The sequence below is a fragment of the Tribolium madens genome, unplaced genomic scaffold, assembly GCF_015345945.1.
Source record: "Tribolium madens isolate multiple individuals breed KSU strain unplaced genomic scaffold, Tmad_KSU_1.1 Scaffold_96;HRSCAF=242;Tcas5.2_LG5, whole genome shotgun sequence".
Classification (NCBI taxonomy): domain Eukaryota; kingdom Metazoa; phylum Arthropoda; class Insecta; order Coleoptera; family Tenebrionidae; genus Tribolium; species Tribolium madens.
In genome coordinates, this window is record NW_025401068.1 from 1675972 (window position 1) to 1694399 (window position 18428).

The window sequence follows — 18428 nt, forward strand, 5'->3', positions numbered from 1 at the left end:
ACACCAACCTGCGAGAAATGAATAATCGTACCTGTCAAAATTCAACAACAATAAACAACTTTCTAGTTGCCAGTTGAACGATAACGTGAAATGGTAAAAATCGTGATTTAAAATTAACCAATAATTAAAAAAATGTGTGCGCATTGAGTAATTACGAGTTTGTGCGTATCGGACAGTGACAGTGATTCAGGGGTTAATACACCCCTAAATTTTCCATGGAATAAATTAATTCAAATGTGTTATTAACACGAGATGTTAACGCCTGGTGTTCGAATTGTTCGAGGACCCGACTGGTCTTGGGGCAACCAAGGTATTTATTAACGAAAATTAGGTTAGGGTAAATAAAAATATTTCAGACGGGGGCGAGGGTTTCGTGGGCACCGTGTGCGAAATTGGCAAGTCTGGCAGTGTGGGATCTCCTGATAAGACTGCAGTGGTCCAATGGGACAATGGGACGCGGACGAATTACAGAGTGGGCTATTTGGGCAAATTTGACCTCCGTGTCATTGACAACGCACAAATAGGTAAATTAATTAAAACAGTGATAATCTGATTTGTTATCATACACCATCGGCAAGTTGTAGCAATAAGAACCTTGATATTAATTAGAAATTTAGCTAATTATCTATTTCTAGGCGTCAAACATCCGAACATTGTTTGTGATGGTTGCAAAAGCCAGGGCATTTGCGGCATGAAATACAAGTGTTGCGTTTGTTATGATTATGATCTGTGTTATATGTGTTACCATGGTGATAAGCATGATCTTGATCACACTTTCAAAAGGTTTGATTCGGCCACTGCTTTAGGGTTAGTCGAGTTAAAATTGTTTTTTTTTTCTTTAATCAAAGTAATTTGTTAGAGTGGATTTGCCACCTAGACAAAATGGTCGAAAATGCGAATTGAAGGGCATTTTTGTTGGGGCTAAGGTGGTAAGGGGGTACAACTGGGAATGGGGGAATCAGGATGGTGGTGATGGTAAAGTTGGCCGAGTTTTGGATATTAGAGGTTGGGACAAGGAAAGTAGTCGTTCTGTGGCCAATGTTACCTGGTTGTCGGGCTCTACAAATGTCTATCGGCTGGGACATAAAGGCGATTGTGATATTAAGTTTGTAGAGCCGGCCAGTGGCGGGTTTTATTATCCGGAACATCTTCCAATTTTAGGTGAGTTCATTCATCAATCACCTGTGATTTTGAGATTAAGTTGGCAACTCCGAATTATTGGTGATATAAGAATGTGTCAGGTGACGGCTATCCCAGCGGTCGCCCCTCGGAAATGAGTGACAATTGACTATAAATGTGTGATATATGAATTTGATAGTTTATGTTACCAACTTAATATCAAACACATAGGACACTTCTATCGGAAATTTAATTGAAATATTAATTTAATCGTATATTAATGTGCATCGAAGTAGTCGTTGAAAGGGATTATTTGAAGGTGTCAACCATGCGAAAATTCATACAATAATAACTTCAATCTTCTCTAAAAATAATTTTCTTAAATAAATAATATGTGTATCCCAGTTTTTGAGGTAGCAAAAAATAATTAAAATTAACAACGTAATTAACACGGTGGCAACAAACTGAAAGATTTTTGTCATTATTGATGTGATTTAATTTGTTTTGAATGATATTAATGACACTTTTTATGTAAATCAGCTTTTAAATTAAATATGCCATTTAGACCTCTACAACCTACTTGATCCACATTAATATTAAAAAGTGGTCGTCATTCTCACATTTTGGCATAAAATTAATTATTCCTGTGTAAATGAACGGAATTAAAATTTCGGGCAGTATTTTTCTGTCACTTTAAAAAGTTAACTACCTTTTACTTTCATCATGACTGACATTTGACAATTAAACTTTTTTTTTGTTGTTAAAATTGTTACTTGAATGTCGTAGGAAATTTATTAATTATGTAAAAGTGTAATTAAATTATCGCTTTGATCAGATGCCTACCCGTTATTATCCCACAAATGACTATATTTGAAAGTAAATAAGTCAAAATGACAAACATGACAAGAGTAAAAAATGAGGTTATTAATGTAAAGGTTGTTTTAGAGTTTACATTATGAAAATGACAATACTGCCCGAAATTTTAATTCCGCAACTGTACTTAAGTCTACAAAAATAATTTACTTGGCATCATGAAGTTTGGCTATTTGTCATAAAATCAATTTTGTTGTCAAAATGTAAATTATTTTTTAATTTTTGAAATGACATTGCAACCATTTTTTTTTTGAATTTGACTGCATTTGGAAAAAATTGATTTTTGAGTTAGTATTAAGGGAATACTTGGACAGGTTAAAAAAGTTCCCACTCTTGGTAATTAATCTGTTGCCTATACAGGGTGATTCTTAAATAGACCGACAAAATTTTATCACAGCTTTCCAAGGATAAATGGAAATAATCTGTACCCTTTTTACGTTGATATTTTTTAGGGACAGAACCCCCTTGATCCGTGCCACTTACGGCGTTTATGAATTGTTGCAATGATCAAGTACATTTTGATCAAATTAATACCATGGTTTCCACTAGCTGTGCTAATACTATTTACGAACACATCAGTGGCGTACACTTTACCTCAAAAATAACTTTAATAAATTTTATTTGGAGAACGATTAAACAAAGAATTTTTTCAATATTTTTTCCAGCATGTTCTCATTTGATACCACCAAGGATAAAATTTTGTCGGTCTATTTAGGAGTCACCCGGTATAAAATAATATTAATTTTTTTTTTTCGTGTAGTATTATTCTTATTGTAAAAGAATAAGAAAATGGGATGTACCTAACTACATTTTAATCCATTGTAACTTCCTCTTACTGATATGGTTGGGGTTACTTTTTATTTTACAGGTGTAAGAATTTGCAATCTTAAGTCTCTCTCAAGGAAGCTAAAGTGTTAAAAAGATAAAGAGATCAAATTGAAATATTTCGAAAGTCTTGTGTTTCTTATAATTGTTTTTAATTAAAAAAGTAAATGTCGTGTACAGTAATTTGTATACAAGGTGAGTCTGTCAAAATTTGTTAATTTGTGCAAAACTATTTCTTTTTTAGTTTTTGAAATAACCGACGTTCCACTTAAACTTTTTTATTGCTAATTTACTACATTTTAAGATACAGTAACCTCTGTGGTTATAGTCCGTAGCAAAGTAATAATTCAGTAGTTTCGACAGTGACTGATTAGAATCAAAAGTTATTCCGAATACCGATTAAAATAATTATATAAAAATGAACTTCTAACAAAATAACTAAAAATTTAAATTGACGCAAATTTTGTGGTGTTTTTTTACATCAAATTAAATACTCCTAATAAAAAATGAAAACGTCAATCAATAAATCAATCAGTTTAGTAATAACAATTATGACATAATCTGGTATAGCAACTCAGGAATTAAGTAACGTTTAGAATTTTTACAGAATAAGTTTTATAACAGAATTTTTATATAACATTTTTTTTGTAATTTGTCTCTTTTATTTGTTGTACAATGCAAATTGCTTTTGATTTCCCAACCATGATGTTTATCGATCCACTTTTTAAGCTGTTGTGCAAAATGTAAATATTTAAAAATTGTTCAGGTCAAAACGTAGAGCAAGCGGTGGCTCGTCCAGTCAGATCAGGCCCTCCTCCATTCAGTGTCGGCGATAAAGTTAAAGTCGTCGTCTCTGAAGAACAGTTAAAGACTTTGCAACAGGGACATGGTGGATGGAATCCCAAAATGGCCGAAGTAATCAAACTATTGATGAAAATAATTGTGTTTTTCACTCACGCTATGTTCACAGTACATCGGCAAAATCGGAAAAGTTCACCGAGTTACTGATAAAGGTGATATTAGAGTACAGTACGAAGGGTGTCATAATAGATGGACTTTTAATCCTGTAACACTATCCAAAGTCAATTCGGTGGCCGTCGGAGATATTGTTTGTCTAAGTACGGACATCGAGAAAGTCAAGGAACTGCAGAAAGGTCACGGTGAATGGATCGAAATAATGAAAAACGTAACACTTGAAATTAATATAATTGCGTGTGAATAAAATTAAAATAATCGTAGTCGTTGGGTAAATTGGGCAAAATTTTGAAAATTTACTCTGATGGTGATTTGCGGGTGCAACTCGACGGACATGCATGGACTTTAAATCCACAATGTGTGAGAATAGTACCTGGAAGTGCAGCAGAATTGGCAAATACGATGCAAGCGACGCAAAATCAAAGACAGGAACCATCAAGTACGTCATAACTTTTTAATAATTATAGAAAAAAAAATTTTTTTACTACTAGTTGTAAAAGGTACCATTATTTAGTTTGTCGAGAGGTTGTGAAGTTGTTTTTCTTATTGAACAAGGGCAATAATGGATCTGTTGAAATTGTTTAAAAAATAATAATAAAAGTTAATAAAATCTAGTTGCATGGTGTCAATAAAAAAATTGACGTTAACAATAATCTTATTGAAATTAAACAAAATTAATAAATAAATATTAAAATAAATTAATCACACTAAATTTAGTTATTTATTATACAAGACGATAAAGAAATTGTTTATCTATGAGTGAAAAAGTTAAGTTTACGAGTGACGAAGTCACGAGTGAACTTTTTTCACGAGTAGATAAACAATCTTTATCGTCGTGTATACTATTTCGCTTTATTTTGTACTCACCTACCAGAATTTCTTGTGTCTGGTTGATGAATATAAACAGTAGATAAAAATTACTTTATTTCACTAGACGATAAAAGACTACTTTATCTACTGCAATTAGTTGATAAAATATAAACCATAGATAAAAAATATTTTATTCCACTAGTCACTAGACGATAAAAGACTGCTTTATCTACTGAAATTAGTTGATAAAAGCACTCTTTAATATTGAGTACAAAATAAAAATGTTTTTTTGATTTGCTATAGGTAATTATTATTGACATTTCTTATTAAAATTTTAAAAAGTATTGGCAACATTTTCTTTCATTTGTTGCTTTTTGACATTAAAATAGTGACACCATGCAACTAGATTTTATTTACTTGTAATAATGTTTTTAACATTGATAATTTGTATTTAGGAAAAGTGAAACTTATTTCACATGTCTGTACCAAGAAAACTAGTGTCTTTCCAATTTTGAAGAAAAAAATATGGGTTCCAATTCAAAATTAGAAAGTTGAATATAGTCCAAAATTTACTATGACATTTAGAAAAGTTCTAAAATTATCAGTTTATACTACATATATCAAAATCCATTTAATTTGGTTTTTTAATTTTTGAAACGGGCCTTAAATAAAAAATCTATAGTGCCTGTCGTTTTTTTAAAAATCATTCTGTATAAAACACGCTAGAGAGGATTTTTATAGCCTCGTATGTATTATTTCCCTCGATGCTATGCATCTCGGGCAATAAACAGATCGACTATAAAAATCCTCTTCTCTCTACTACGTATACATTGTGTCAATTTTAAAACTTGCAATCGTCAATTTCTCTCAACAGAAAAAGTTATTAATAATCACTCAAAACCGTTTTGGTGGTTCCTAGGGGGAATTAAAATGACATGATAAGTGACACACATCCACCCATGCTTGAATATAATAAAAAAAAATGAAAATTTAACGTCTTCATTTTTGAATAATTGGAAAAATGGCTTTACCAAATAGTATGACATTTTTGAAAAGCGCTTGTTATATCGATGTATTGCAAGTAGGTTCGTGCCATTTAAAATTTTCAACTTAAGGTGGCTGTGGCTTGAAGGGTGGGTGGAAGAGCGTCACTCACCCACCGAAACGATTTTGAGTGATTCTCAATAACTTTTTTAGTTTTAGAGATATTGCCGATTGCAAGTTTTAAAATTGACACCCTGTATAACATACTCGTACTATTATTTTGTTAATAGTGGAATGGCATCCGGCGAATCCAGCCGATAATCAGACGAACGGAGTGGCTGATCAATTAGTGAGGGATGCAGCTCAGGGACATTTAGAAACTGTACAAAGACTGCTCGAGGGTGTATCTAGTAATATGGTGGATATGCGAAGTGGAGGCAAGACAGCCTTACAGGTGGCAGCACATCAGGGACATGCAGCAATAGTAAAACTGCTGCTTCATGCAGGAGCTTCTGTCAACGCCAGCGATAACGATGGCGACACTTGCTTACATTATGCAGCTTTTGGAAACCAACCAGAGGTAATGATTACACAAGGCGACAAAAAAAGTCATGTTGTGATAACTTGACAAATTTTATATCATTTTGTTTGTCTCAATAAGACAAATCTAATGCACTAAAAAAAATTCAAAAAGTCCACACACTTTGAAGTAAGTAATTTTTTTCTAATTTAAATGAATTTAAAATACTTTAACTTTAAAAAATCATTACTCAATAATTATTAGGCCAATTTCCTTCAAATAAAGACCATTCTAAAGAGATGGCCTTGCCCTTTATAATGATGTAAAATTTGAAATTGAATATTGGCAAACTTTTCTTCGAACAGTTGGAGACAAAATACTTTGATCGTCACTTTTGTGACACTTTAATGTAATTCAAGCTTTAACGTTAAAATGAATGACAATTTTAAATTAATGACAGCTATTATATTTTCCTATCAAAAATATGAACATACAACTTGTCAACTATGATTGACAGTAGCTAAAAATAAGGTTAACAGTCCTAAAGCATGCCTTACACTTTAATGTCACTCAAGTGACATTGACGACCAAAGTATTTTGTCTCCAACTGAACAGTGTTCGAAGAAGTTCGAAGTAAATCGAAATAATCTATGAAAAACCCTATGTTTCGCGGCGGAGACAATGATAGGGAAGAGGTAAATGAAAATTCCTACCTTTGAGTGTTCCCACGTAGAATCCAAAGGATGAGGTAGGAAAATAGGAAAGGAAGGGAAAGAGGTTGGGAGGATAGGAATCTTCACTAATTCTTAAAATCTGCGGTCCTGTTGAGCAATTTCCAATATTATCACTTTCTAGTTTCAGGACGAGTGATTCCAACAAATACGAATAATTCACACAAAAAAACCAAACATAAACGAAACCTTTTTCAACATAAACAAACTTTTTGTTTTTCTTAACAACCAAAACTAGGGCCGAATGTCAGCGCTCCCTTTAAATTAACTAAATATTATACAAATTATAAATTATGATGAGAAAATAAGGACGCGACACCCTACGAGTATTTTTTTTTCATCATTACCATCGTGTAGAGCATCTTTTTATTAGTAGTAATCCAAATTTTCAAAAAAATATACCGAGTAGTTTTCAAGATATGATTTATTGAAGTTATGGTTTGCTATGCTCCATATAGGAGAAATGCATGTTAATCTTACTTAAAATTGCATTTTTATAAAAGAACTTGTTTTAAGGCTCTTCTTCTGCTTAAAAATGGTCAATTGCACCTTTGTTCTAATTACAATAAACAAAAACTGTTTGTTTACTTAAAACAAATAAAGAGTACCTGCGTACAAATTAAAGCAAATAAAGAGTTTTTTTGTTGTAAAAATGACCACTGATCATTGAGCAAAGAGGATCTAGAAGTTTAAGGCATGAGCCTTAAATATAAGGGCAAATCTTTTTCAAATCAAATTACTTTCCATTCAGATTTCGACTTGTTCACTTTGTTCTAGCTTCCTGAACTTTTTTTCAAAATGTTCTGAGCAAATGCTTTCTCATCACTTTCGAGTGATGTTAAATGCAAAAAGTCACCTGATTTATTTTGTTGGTACATTCTACGATTAGCTTCAGTTAGTTTGTAGGTAGTAGTTGTTGTAACAGTTTCACACGAAGCAACTGACTTATTGCATTCAACATCAGTAGAAAGTGATAAACAAGCATTTGCTGAGAACATTTTCAAAAAAAAGTTCAGAAAGCTAGAACAAAGTGAACAAGTTGAAATCTGAATGGAAAGTCATTTAATTTGAAAAAGATTTGTTCTTATATTTAAAGCTACTGCTTTAAACTTCTAGATCCTTTTTGCTCAATGATCAGTGATTATTTTTAGAACAAAAAAATTCTTTATTTGCCTTAATTAGTACGCAGGTACTCTTTGTTTGTTTTAAGTGAAGAAACAGTTTTTGTTTATTCTAATTAGTACAAAGAAGGTGCAATTGTCCATTCTTAAGCAAAAGAAGAGTTTTAAAACAAATACTTTTATAAAAATGCAATTTTAAGCAAGATTAACATGCATTTCTCCTATATGGCGCAATACCTGAATAGCAAACCTTAACTTCAAAAAATCATATCTTAAAAACTACTCGGTATCTTATTTTAAAAATTTGGATTTTTACTAATAAAAAGATGCTCTACGCGATGGTGACGAAAAAAATACTGGTAGGGTTTTTCTTAGATTACTTCGATTCACTTCGAACTTCTTCGAACACTGTTCGAAGAAAAGTTTGCCAATATTCAATTTCAAATTTTATATCATTCTAAAGGGCAAGGCTATCCCTTTAGAATGGTCTTTATTTGAAGGAAATCGGCCTAATGGCGTAATGGTTTTTTAAAGTTAAAGTACTTTAAATTTATTTAAATTAGAAAAAAATTACTTAGTTCAAAGTGTGTGGACTTTTTGAAATTTTTTTTAGTGCATTTGATTTGTCTTACTGAGACGAACAAAATGTTATAAAATTTGTCACGACATGACTTTTTTGTTTTGTTTTTTTTGTCGCCTTGTGTTATCACAAATAAATGACTAATTCTGTATTTCCCATGTATGTAGGTGTTGGATTTGTTGATCAAAGCCGGCGCCGATTTAAACACTGCCAATCGTAGCGGTTGTACCGCTTTGCATATCGCAGCACACAAGCAACCGGCGCGATGCGTCCAAATCTTATTATCGGCCGGTGCTGATCCCAACTGTACCGATCTTTACGGGGACACTGCCCTTCACGATGCCATTGGAAAAGATAGTTATCAGGTGATTGAACTATTGTGTGCAGCTAGCGGTATCGATTTCACACTGAGAAATAAGAGAGGCTTCAATGCCTTGCATCATGCTGCTCTCAAAGGCAAAAATTTCGCAACGAGAAAACTCCTCACGCAAGCCAGACAACTAGTCGATGTGAAAAAAGACGACGGTTTTTCAGCCTTGCATTTGGCAGCCTTGAACGGTCATAAAGAAGTCGTCGAAACGCTCGTGCACGTAGGCCAAGCGGATATTAATTTGAGAAATAATAGAAACCAAACCGCCCTTCTCCTTGCAGTCAGTCAAGGTAACGTTTTTTTATTAATGAATTAGTCAAAAAGTTTAAGGCTAACTATTTGTATCAGGTCATTGCGGAGTCATCGAGCTCTTAATCAAACTGAAAGCCAATATAAACGCCAAAGATGAGGATGAAGACACAGCTTTACACTTAGTTTTCATCAAAAAAGCCCACTTGAATGGAGAAATCAGACAAGAAGAGAGTCCTGACATGTGTGCAATTTACGAAAGTATAGGTCACGTGTCCGAATATCGTCTAGCGGTCACAATCGCTTGTTATCTCATTCAAAAAGGGATAGATTTAGACGCACTTAACAGTAAGGGACAATCTGCATTGAGTCTCCTACAAGATTCAAGTTTACAAGAGTTACTAAAAAGTTACAAGCCAAACTTAGACAGTAATCAAATTCAAGAGAATACTCAGGAAACTCTCAATTTAGAATCTCTTAATTTAACCGAAGCGCGTCATTCGATTGACGGTTATAACTTAACCGATAATACCCCCAAACACAGTCCTGCTCGAAACCTAATCGACGATTCGAAAAACACTCGGAGAAGCCGTCGCGAGCAAAAGAACGACAAAATCCTTGATATCGGTGGCACGTCTCAGGAAAACTCACCGAATCATAAAAATCACTATTACCAAAACGAAATTGTCAGTAGCAAACCGGTCGAATGTCTAGTTTGTTCCGAGTTATCGGAAGAAAATGTGAGGTTGGATCCTTGTAACCACAAGCCGGCTTGTGAGGACTGTTCTTCGCGAATGAAAAAGTGTTTGCAATGCGGTTCAATTGTGCAGAAGCGTATCACAAAAGACGGTAGAGTTATTCCAGCGAAATCGAGACAGCCGAGCGCGGAAAGAATGAGATACTTGGAATGCAAAATCGCCGAAATCGAGGAAAGTCACGCTTGCAGTATTTGTATGGAGAGGAAACGAAATGTCGTGTTTCTTTGTGGGCACGGAACGTGCTCGAAGTGCGCCGATACGTTAAAAACGTGTCACATGTGCAGGAAAACTATCACCAAGAAAATACCTATTTACTAAAGCTTTTATTATGCAGTAGTCAAAGACAAAAAACGATTTTTGCTAAGATTTTTTTGACAGCAGCATGGGTTAATAACGGGTGTTTCGGAAGCGACATCAAATTAATTATTTCTCTATCTAGGAGCCTTTTATTTTATTTCAAGGGTGAAAACGGTGATAATAAATAAAATTAATCCGTTTTTTTGCAAATGAAAGACCAAAAGTATGAAAATTAACGTAAATAGTTTATCCAATATATTATCTTGTAGCTTGCTTAAAGGATGCTTGATTGTTGTTAGTATTCTTACCAATTGTAGCTACTGAATGTCTATTCGACAAGTTCTTTTATTGTTCTTATTTTTGGTTTAAATGGCATTTTTACAAAATAATTTTAAATTTGAAATCAGCTTTATATTAGAGTGTAGTAGTTTATTCTTCCAAGTCGCTTCGGTGAGGTTCAAATTTTTGTTCCCTGAAAAGCTATATCATGTTTAATAATTCCGGAAGACCCGTTGCTCGCACAATTTCGACGCAGTATTTGTATTACGTGTCTATAAAACACTGAACATACAAATAATAAAATAATTATGAAATAAAAAAGTTATTTGTGAGTCATTTTCTATATTATGCGAAAGTAAATTGTTTGTATGTTTTTGTTACGATGTATATTTATTCATTTGAAACTGTGATGCATATTTTTTCTTATTATCGATAGTAGGGCATGATCCCAATGTGTAAGATGTATTAATTCTTTATAAATTTAGACTGAGAATAAAAAAGTAAACCGTATTTGTTGGAACTTTTATTTTCGGCAAATATAAGGTTCAACGTATAAAAAACGATATATTTTTTTCGTAACAGCAAACATACTTAAATAATAAAACATGATCAGTCGGTGCTTGAAATTACATAAAACCCAATAATTCTACTAGGACGTAACAACATAGAATGCACACATTTTTAAAAAGTCCTATTTACATTATCTACAAATTTTAAAAATATAAATAAAGTATTCATTAAAAATCTATAAAATCACATCAATTGCTACTATACAAAGGTCATGTTAAAAGTCTTTAAAGTCATGGGTTCGAGATAAATATCACTCAAATGTTTAACATTATCTGGCAGATCATCGATTCCGGTCAACGTTTTCGCTTGAATTTCCTTAATTTTGACATGCTCAAACCCACTGTCGAATTTCGACAAGGTACAAGAAAAATTCTTACTCACAGCACAGTCATACCCTTGCCTATGCAACACTAAGAGGGCGCTAGAAGAAGGAAACTGTGAATAAACCGAATCCGGTTGAGTCCTCAATGTCATCAAATGCGTATCACAGGGGAATTCCCTATTAACCAAATCGAGACTCTTCTTCACTTCTTGGTGTTCCTGGTCAAGAATAAAAATCCCCACGGGATAATTCAACCCGTTTGACATCTGATTAGCAAACAGCGACGCGCGGGGAAACCCCTCCTGCTTTCCGGACTCCACCGGATCCGTCGGTACATTAAACGACCTAACAACATCTCCCTTCTCGAACGTATCATCCGAGTTCTCGAATCGTTTCGAATGCCCCTTTTCACCCTTTTCTTTAACTACATCCTCAATCAAGATCCAGAACTTATGTACCGTCTTCTTATTGTCCACCAACCCCTCGCCCATCCCCCTGGAATCATCATACAGCGTCCTCCTGTCGAGCATCACCTCCAAAAACCCGGGCTGCCACCCTGCCGCCCCCTGCGCATGATCCGTCAACAAACTCAACCTCACGTTATCATCCTGGATGTAGGCCATCGTAGTTACGGGGAAATAATTCCCCTCAACCCCGATTTTCTCAACCTTGATTCGTTTCAGCATCTGAAAACCGTTCTGATCGGTGTGGAACTCAGGGACTTCCCCGTTTTGGACATCGGAGATGATGCGCATGAAAAGTTCGGTTTCGCGGTTTTTCGGCGGGTTTTCAAAGTCGACAGTGCTCTCGGTGTAGATGGCGTCGGCGAGGGGGGACTCCACGTGGTATATGGCCACGGTGTGGACGAGAAAAGCCCCGTAAATCACGGTGATTTCGCTCGAGACCGGCCCTGAGGTTATGATGATGCTCATCTGGTCCTTGTATTGCTGGAGAACGTCCTTCTCGATGTCGCGTTCGTTGGGGTCCGGCATGAATAAGTAAGCCCCGGAGTGGAACTGCGCACTGCGATAGGCTGCGAATTGGAGTCCGCATTGCATGATTTTGGGGCTGTGCTTCCGCGTGACCGTTTTCATGAACCCTGTATTTCCGTTAAATAAAATTTTAAATTTGTGATTCTCTAATTGAATATCACCCGTGGGTATGTTTTTGATTACAAATTTTGATTTCAAGACGTCGTTTTGCTTCAAGGTTGTACTATCAGTGTTTGTGATAATGCTGGCCTTCCTGTGACATTTGTTGCAATAGATCGTGGCCAGTCTCGTCTCATTCTCTTCATAAACTAAACTATAGGTCGTAAGAGACAACTCTTTGAGTTTTGCAATGAAGACAACCTCGAATTCGTCGGCTGCGATCCACAATTTCGTGTTGCTTTCCGACGTGTCCCACACTGGATTAATTTGGGACACCACTTCGTTCCCTTCATTATCGACAATTTTCACACTACTCGTGTTGGTCCTCACTTGAATTAATTGCTCTCGGGGTTGAGCTAGTGAGTTGTACAGCACGATTTTACGCACTTGACGGGCTCCCAACCCGATTGGTGTCTTCTTGGGGAGTTTCTCATACGAGTCTCGTTCCAAATCGCTTAAAATGACGTTCTCTCCTGGTTTTATGGGAATGTCGGGGAAGAGGAGGCTTTGGAGCGAGTTTTGTTGAATACTGACGGTGTCTCGGATCCCCTCAAAGAGCTTGAGACCGTAATCGCGCATCACGAAGGATTTGCTAGTCCCCGTGATGGCGTCGTGGTGTTGGAACAGCCCCAAATTGCGGCGAGCCCGGACCAATTTCTCGAAATCGCGTTCGAGGATTTTAACGTATGGTAAAAGTTTGTTTTGTCGAGCGTTGTTCAATGCTATGGTGTATAAAATTTCGGCACTTCGGAGACTATTCTCCAATTCCCGATCTAAGATTTTCATGAAGGGCCTTGTGGTGAAGTAGCCGGACCAGTAGGCGGGTCGGCCCTCCGAGAAAATGTCCGAATAGACGAAAAAATCGCCCTTTAGAGTCGGGTATTGATCGTAGCGTTTCATTATCTCGCGAAAGTAGTCTTTCGGTGTCCCGAATCCCACTTCGGCTTTATAAGTGTCTTTATTCGCGTTGATATAGTCTATTAGTTTGATATAGTTTGTGTATTGTTGGTCCCATTCTTCCGCCACATTGTAGCGAAAATCGTCGCCGAGAGGCATCAAAACCACGTTGTGGGGGAACAAAGATCCGGTTCGAGCGTACTGCTCCAGCAACAATTCGCTCTTTTCTTTGATATTCTTGTCGGTGATGGCTTGGGCTTTGATGGAGTACTCGGTGTATTCGCCGATGACCTTGCGGAAGTCGAAGTTAAGGCAAATGTAAGGGTGGGGGCCGCAGCTGTGCTTTATGGAGTAGATGTCGAAAGGTTGATTGTGGGTGAGGAGGGTGGCTGATGGGTTTGCTGGACTCCACGTGGGGACCCACCGGAAATCGCCGTATTGTTTCAGGGCTAGCCATTGTTTCCACGCGTAGTGGATGCGCTGGATAACTGTGCCTTTGATTCCCGAAGAAGCGAGGATGTAGGGCTGGGTGCTGCCGTGTCCGAAGGGGTCCACTGACCAGCCCGAAATGGGCTTGACCCCCAGGTTGGACCAAACCCACTGGTGGCCTGCAAAATTAAAAATAAAAATTTATTGTTTTTTAGCTTTCAACGAGTGATAAACCGTTGTGTAATTATGATCTACAAGTGGTGGAATTATTTAGAATTATTTGAGATTATTTGAAATTCCTTGGAATTATTTGAAAGTGACATAGTTGTCAAATAAATAAAACCGACAATGTAATAGGACTTAAAAAGCAGAGAAAAATTATTGTAAATCGAAAATCAAGAGAAAAATTAACTCTTCTGTTCACTGAATCAGAATAATAAAGTTTTAATTACAAATTTGATTATTTCAGATAAAACAAAAAATGTTTTTCCTTTACAGTCTTGGCGTAAAATCAAAGATTTTTTTTTTCCTCTTGTAAACTCAATCCGGGGACATATTGTATATGCAGTGAGCGTCAAAATTATGGAATAATCTCTTTTTTTTAAACTGAAAATATTTTGTTTTGGCATAAATGCTCAAAAAAGTCAATTTTTTAAATAATACTAATAATAAAGGGCCTTTATTAAATAAAATTAAACAGTAATAAACAGATGAGGAGGCAAAGTCTAGCTTGAAGCTATTCAACTTAACCTCAAAGGAAAATTAATAGAAAAAAAAATAATGAAAATAAAAAAATATATAATCTGAACTGTCCTACTTTTTGAATATTTTTTCTTTCGAAAATTTTATGTATGACAATACATATTTAATGTTTGGTGTTTCGACAATAAAAAGATCTATCAAAATGGCTAAAAAATAGGTGGTTTTCATTTAAAAAAATTTCGATGACCTCATTACTCAAAAACCAAAAAGTGTAAAATTTTGAACCAAGTTACAAATTGTGAATTTTTTAAAAAGAAAATAGACCTGTTCGCTCTCCTGTTCGTGTATTTTTGCCAAAATAAAATACATATTTTTAGTTTTAATAATTTTGCCGCTCACGCTACACAGGCAGTCCGGAAATTGCGTGCACAAACTTTCAGGGTAATTTCATACGTCAAAATATGAAAAAAAGTTCCCGTCAATATGGGTCCAAAAAAGCTTACTAGAAAGTTAACGACCCTATAAAGGTGGGCCTTCAAATGTTTTTAAATTACTTTTAATGTTTTAAATAGAAAAATAATACCACGCACCCGTAGGTTTTTTTTTAGGATGCTAAATCGATTGGCATAAATAAAATTTTTGAATCTTGGTCAGGAGCGCACAAAAGGGGGGTCTGCGGCAAAAATCGCCCAATTCTTTTTTTCTCTTAAAACTTTTTGTAAATATAATATCATAATAAAATAGAAAAAACATTTTTTCATAAAAAATGTCCTCTTGGCAAAATCTTATAGAAGACTCCGTTATCGAAATACAAGCGATTTTTTATGTCGACACAAATTGAAACAATGTAATTAATAAAAAACATAGTTGGCGTTCTTCAAATTATAACAAATGGTTTGTTTTTCTAATTAAAATATTAACAAAAATAATTTAAAAAAGAGCACATTTGTTCTTTGTTTTTAATGGATTTTTTCCAATATTTCAGCAACCATTGTAGATAAAATTACAAAATTTGGTACAACTGATAATCTTTATACCTACAACCGAAATCCAAGATAATATGTCGAAATTTTATTCATGGGCGTCCTAAACTGGGGGGTTAAGGGTAAAAAGTACCCTAACTATTTTGGCTGTTGGTTTTTGCCTGTTTCAGCTACAAAATTCAAAATCCCATAGTTTTTCACAAAAAAAGAGATCTCTTGTGTTTTTTCGATACAACTTACCATTTTTGAGTAAAATCAGTTTACCGATCATAAAGAAGATAAAAAATTAAAAATTAAATTTGTTTAACCGTTTAAGACGCCCGTGATTAAAACTTTCGACAACTGTCTTTGAATTCGTTTAGGTGTTTAAATGTTATCAGCTGTACCAACTTTTATACTTTTATCTATTCTGTAATGATGGGAAAACCCCATTAAAAAACGGATCTCTTTCAGGGGGTGTAGCTCGCTTACATAACATTTTTTGATACAAGTTCATAGGAAACTTTTGTATTAAAATTGAATATTCTAATCACCTGTTTAAATTTGTAACAATAAAAACGCAACACCCTGTATTGATAGGAACTTTTCTTCATATTTTGAGGTATGGAATTACCCCTAGAAGTTTGTGCACGCAACTTCCGGACACTTGCATAGTAATAAAAAGCAAAAGATTAAATAAAAAGTAAAAACTATAAAAAGTAATTACATACAATTAGAGCAATTTGGTGATACTATACAAGTGCGCCAGAACTCGCTCCCCAGAGAAAAATGCCAGATAAGATATCTGGAACATGGAAAAAATGTTAAAAAAATTCTATCTATAAAAATTTCAAGTTAGAAAAGTTTAAATTTTGCACTTTGACTCTATTCATTTCTGTTGGGAAAATAATTTTCCAAATTTATTTGCTACAGGTTATTAGAAGAGGAAACAAGGGAGCTGTATCCTAAATTGTAACTCTGTTTGATGTTATTTGTGGCTTTTATTGGCAAAATTTTTGTACCTTTACTAAATAATTATAAAAAAAAAATATATTTGTATACAAGATCATCAGGATCCTTGAATAGACATAAGAAAATGTTAAATGTAAAAATTTTTTGACAGATAGATTATTTCAAACGTTTTTTACATGTTCCTGGTATCTTATTTTACTTAAAATTTTTCTATGGGTTCTAACACATCCTATATTATAATATCGAATACACTCTTATAGTAAAAAACTTACACAAACATGAAAAAATAATATCAAAAAATTATTTAATCACGCACAGACTATAATAAACATCACATCTGTTTTTACTTTTATTTTAATTTGGAATTATTTAGACGTGGAAGTATTTGGGATTATTTGGGATTCCTTGGAATTATTTGGGTGTATTTGAGATTATAATATGGGATTATTTGGAATTATCTGTATAAATGGGATTATAGTGTACAGGGTGCTGCATTTTGGATGTCCGAATAGGGAATCTCCGAAACTAAGAGGTATAGCCAAAAACGAGTGATACATTCTGGGGCTCATTTTTTGAAAAAATAATATTGGTAAAAAGCGCATCTTGCTATCGTCTTTTGTTTTCGACTTACAAATTTGTTATTATAGAAGAAATAGATTTAAAACAAAGACATTACACAGGCACTTTTTTACGTAGAATTTAATAATGTTGTTAACAATGTTTTTCAGTTATTTGTTTAACAGTAATAAGATAAAGTTGTATTTTTTTAAATGGGAATCATAGAAGGCTATGCCATTTTTTAAAAAAATATTTTTTCTGATCTTAAAAATATATATAATATGTGTTTTGTTAATTTTTAAATAAGAAAAAAAATTGTAATATTTTGACATTTGGTGGTTGGCAATGGAACAAATGATTATTTTATGTGCCATTATCAAATCAGTATTTTAAAAATTTATTAAAGTAAAAATTTAAAATAAAAAAGTACTTATGATCGTTAGAATGCTACATCCAATCCAACAAAAATGCACTAGCCGCTTGCCAAAATTATTTACTTTTATGATACTTATAAGAACGGAATTTGTGTTTTTTTTTAATTTTTAATGTGGTCTTTTGATTGACCCCTAGATCATTTTCAATTTTTCTAAGGGAAATAGTAGAATTTGCTGTAACACTCCCTAATACGTTAATTTCTTCTTCTTTCCGGGTTTCTTTTTCGTAACATTTTGGTCGTGGTTGTTTAAAAACACTGAATAATTTTTTTTTACCAGTCGGTCAAGCTTGGTTGTCGCCTTTTTGGACATATTTCTAAATAATTTTGGCAAGCAGCTGGTGCATTTTTGTTGGATTCTAACATGTCATACTTTACGAAATTCTCGTAATTTTGCATTTTTATTTTAATAAATTTTTAAAATACTTATTTCATAATGACATACAAAATAACCATTTGTTTCCATGGCCCACCACCAACAAAATGTCAAAATATTACAAAAAAAATCTTTTAATTTAAAAATTAACAAAAACATTTAAAACATGTATTTCTATATATTTTTACGATCAGAAAAATATAAGCTTTTTAAAAATGTCATAGCCACCTATGATTCCCTTTTAAAAAAATACAAGTTTATCTTATTACTGTTAAACAAATAACTGAAAAAAATTATTAAATTCTACGTAAAAAAGTGCCTGTATATAATGTCTTTGTTTCAAATCTATATTTTCTATAATAACAAAGATATGAATTATTTTAGATTTCGCTAAAATGTCAACTTTTGTCTGTAAGTCGAAAACAAAAGACGATAGCAGGCAGGGGCGGATCCAGGAATTAATTTTGGGGGAGGCCTATCTAAAATTTTTTTAGAACGATGAGGGTATACAGTGAGCGGCAAAATTATAGAATAATCATATTTATTAAAACTGAAAATATTTTGT

General features: G+C 34.0%; 2 protein-coding genes across 4 annotated transcripts in view; one reads left to right on the plus strand and one right to left on the minus strand.

The window, feature by feature from the left end:
• The first annotated feature begins 10 nt into the window (after positions 1-10).
• LOC123013912 (E3 ubiquitin-protein ligase MIB2) lies at positions 11-11001 on the plus strand. The gene is made up of 10 exons (XM_044412778.1): positions 11-310; positions 357-524; positions 636-807; positions 860-1161; positions 3584-3732; positions 3788-4003; positions 4057-4231; positions 5877-6166; positions 8706-9198; positions 9257-11001. The coding sequence occupies exons 1-10, from the start codon at positions 253-255 to the stop codon at positions 10231-10233; spliced, it is 3000 nt and encodes a 999-aa protein (XP_044268713.1). The 5' UTR covers positions 11-252; the 3' UTR covers positions 10234-11001.
• Positions 10866-18428, minus strand: part of LOC123013911 (alpha-mannosidase 2) — a 48678-nt gene continuing 41115 nt past the window's right edge. For 2 of the 3 annotated variants that reach the window (XM_044412775.1, XM_044412776.1), the window contains one exon: positions 10869-14039. In XM_044412775.1, coding sequence (XP_044268710.1) covers positions 11260-14039 — 2780 coding nt within the window. In that variant the 3' untranslated portion in view covers positions 10869-11259. Of the gene's footprint in view, positions 14040-16255; positions 16330-18428 lie in introns of all 3 variants that reach the window. The other variant, XM_044412777.1, reaches the window with a different exon arrangement.

Coding starts and splice junctions, on each gene's coding strand:
- LOC123013912 (XM_044412778.1), top strand. CDS start 253: ATGTTAACGCCTGGTGTTCGAATTGTTCGAGGACCCGACTGGTCTTGG. Junction 311..356: donor CTGGTCTTGGGGCAACCAAG/GTATTTATTAAC, acceptor AAAATATTTCAG/ACGGGGGCGAGGGTTTCGTG. Junction 6,167..8,705: donor CTTTTGGAAACCAACCAGAG/GTAATGATTACA, acceptor CCATGTATGTAG/GTGTTGGATTTGTTGATCAA.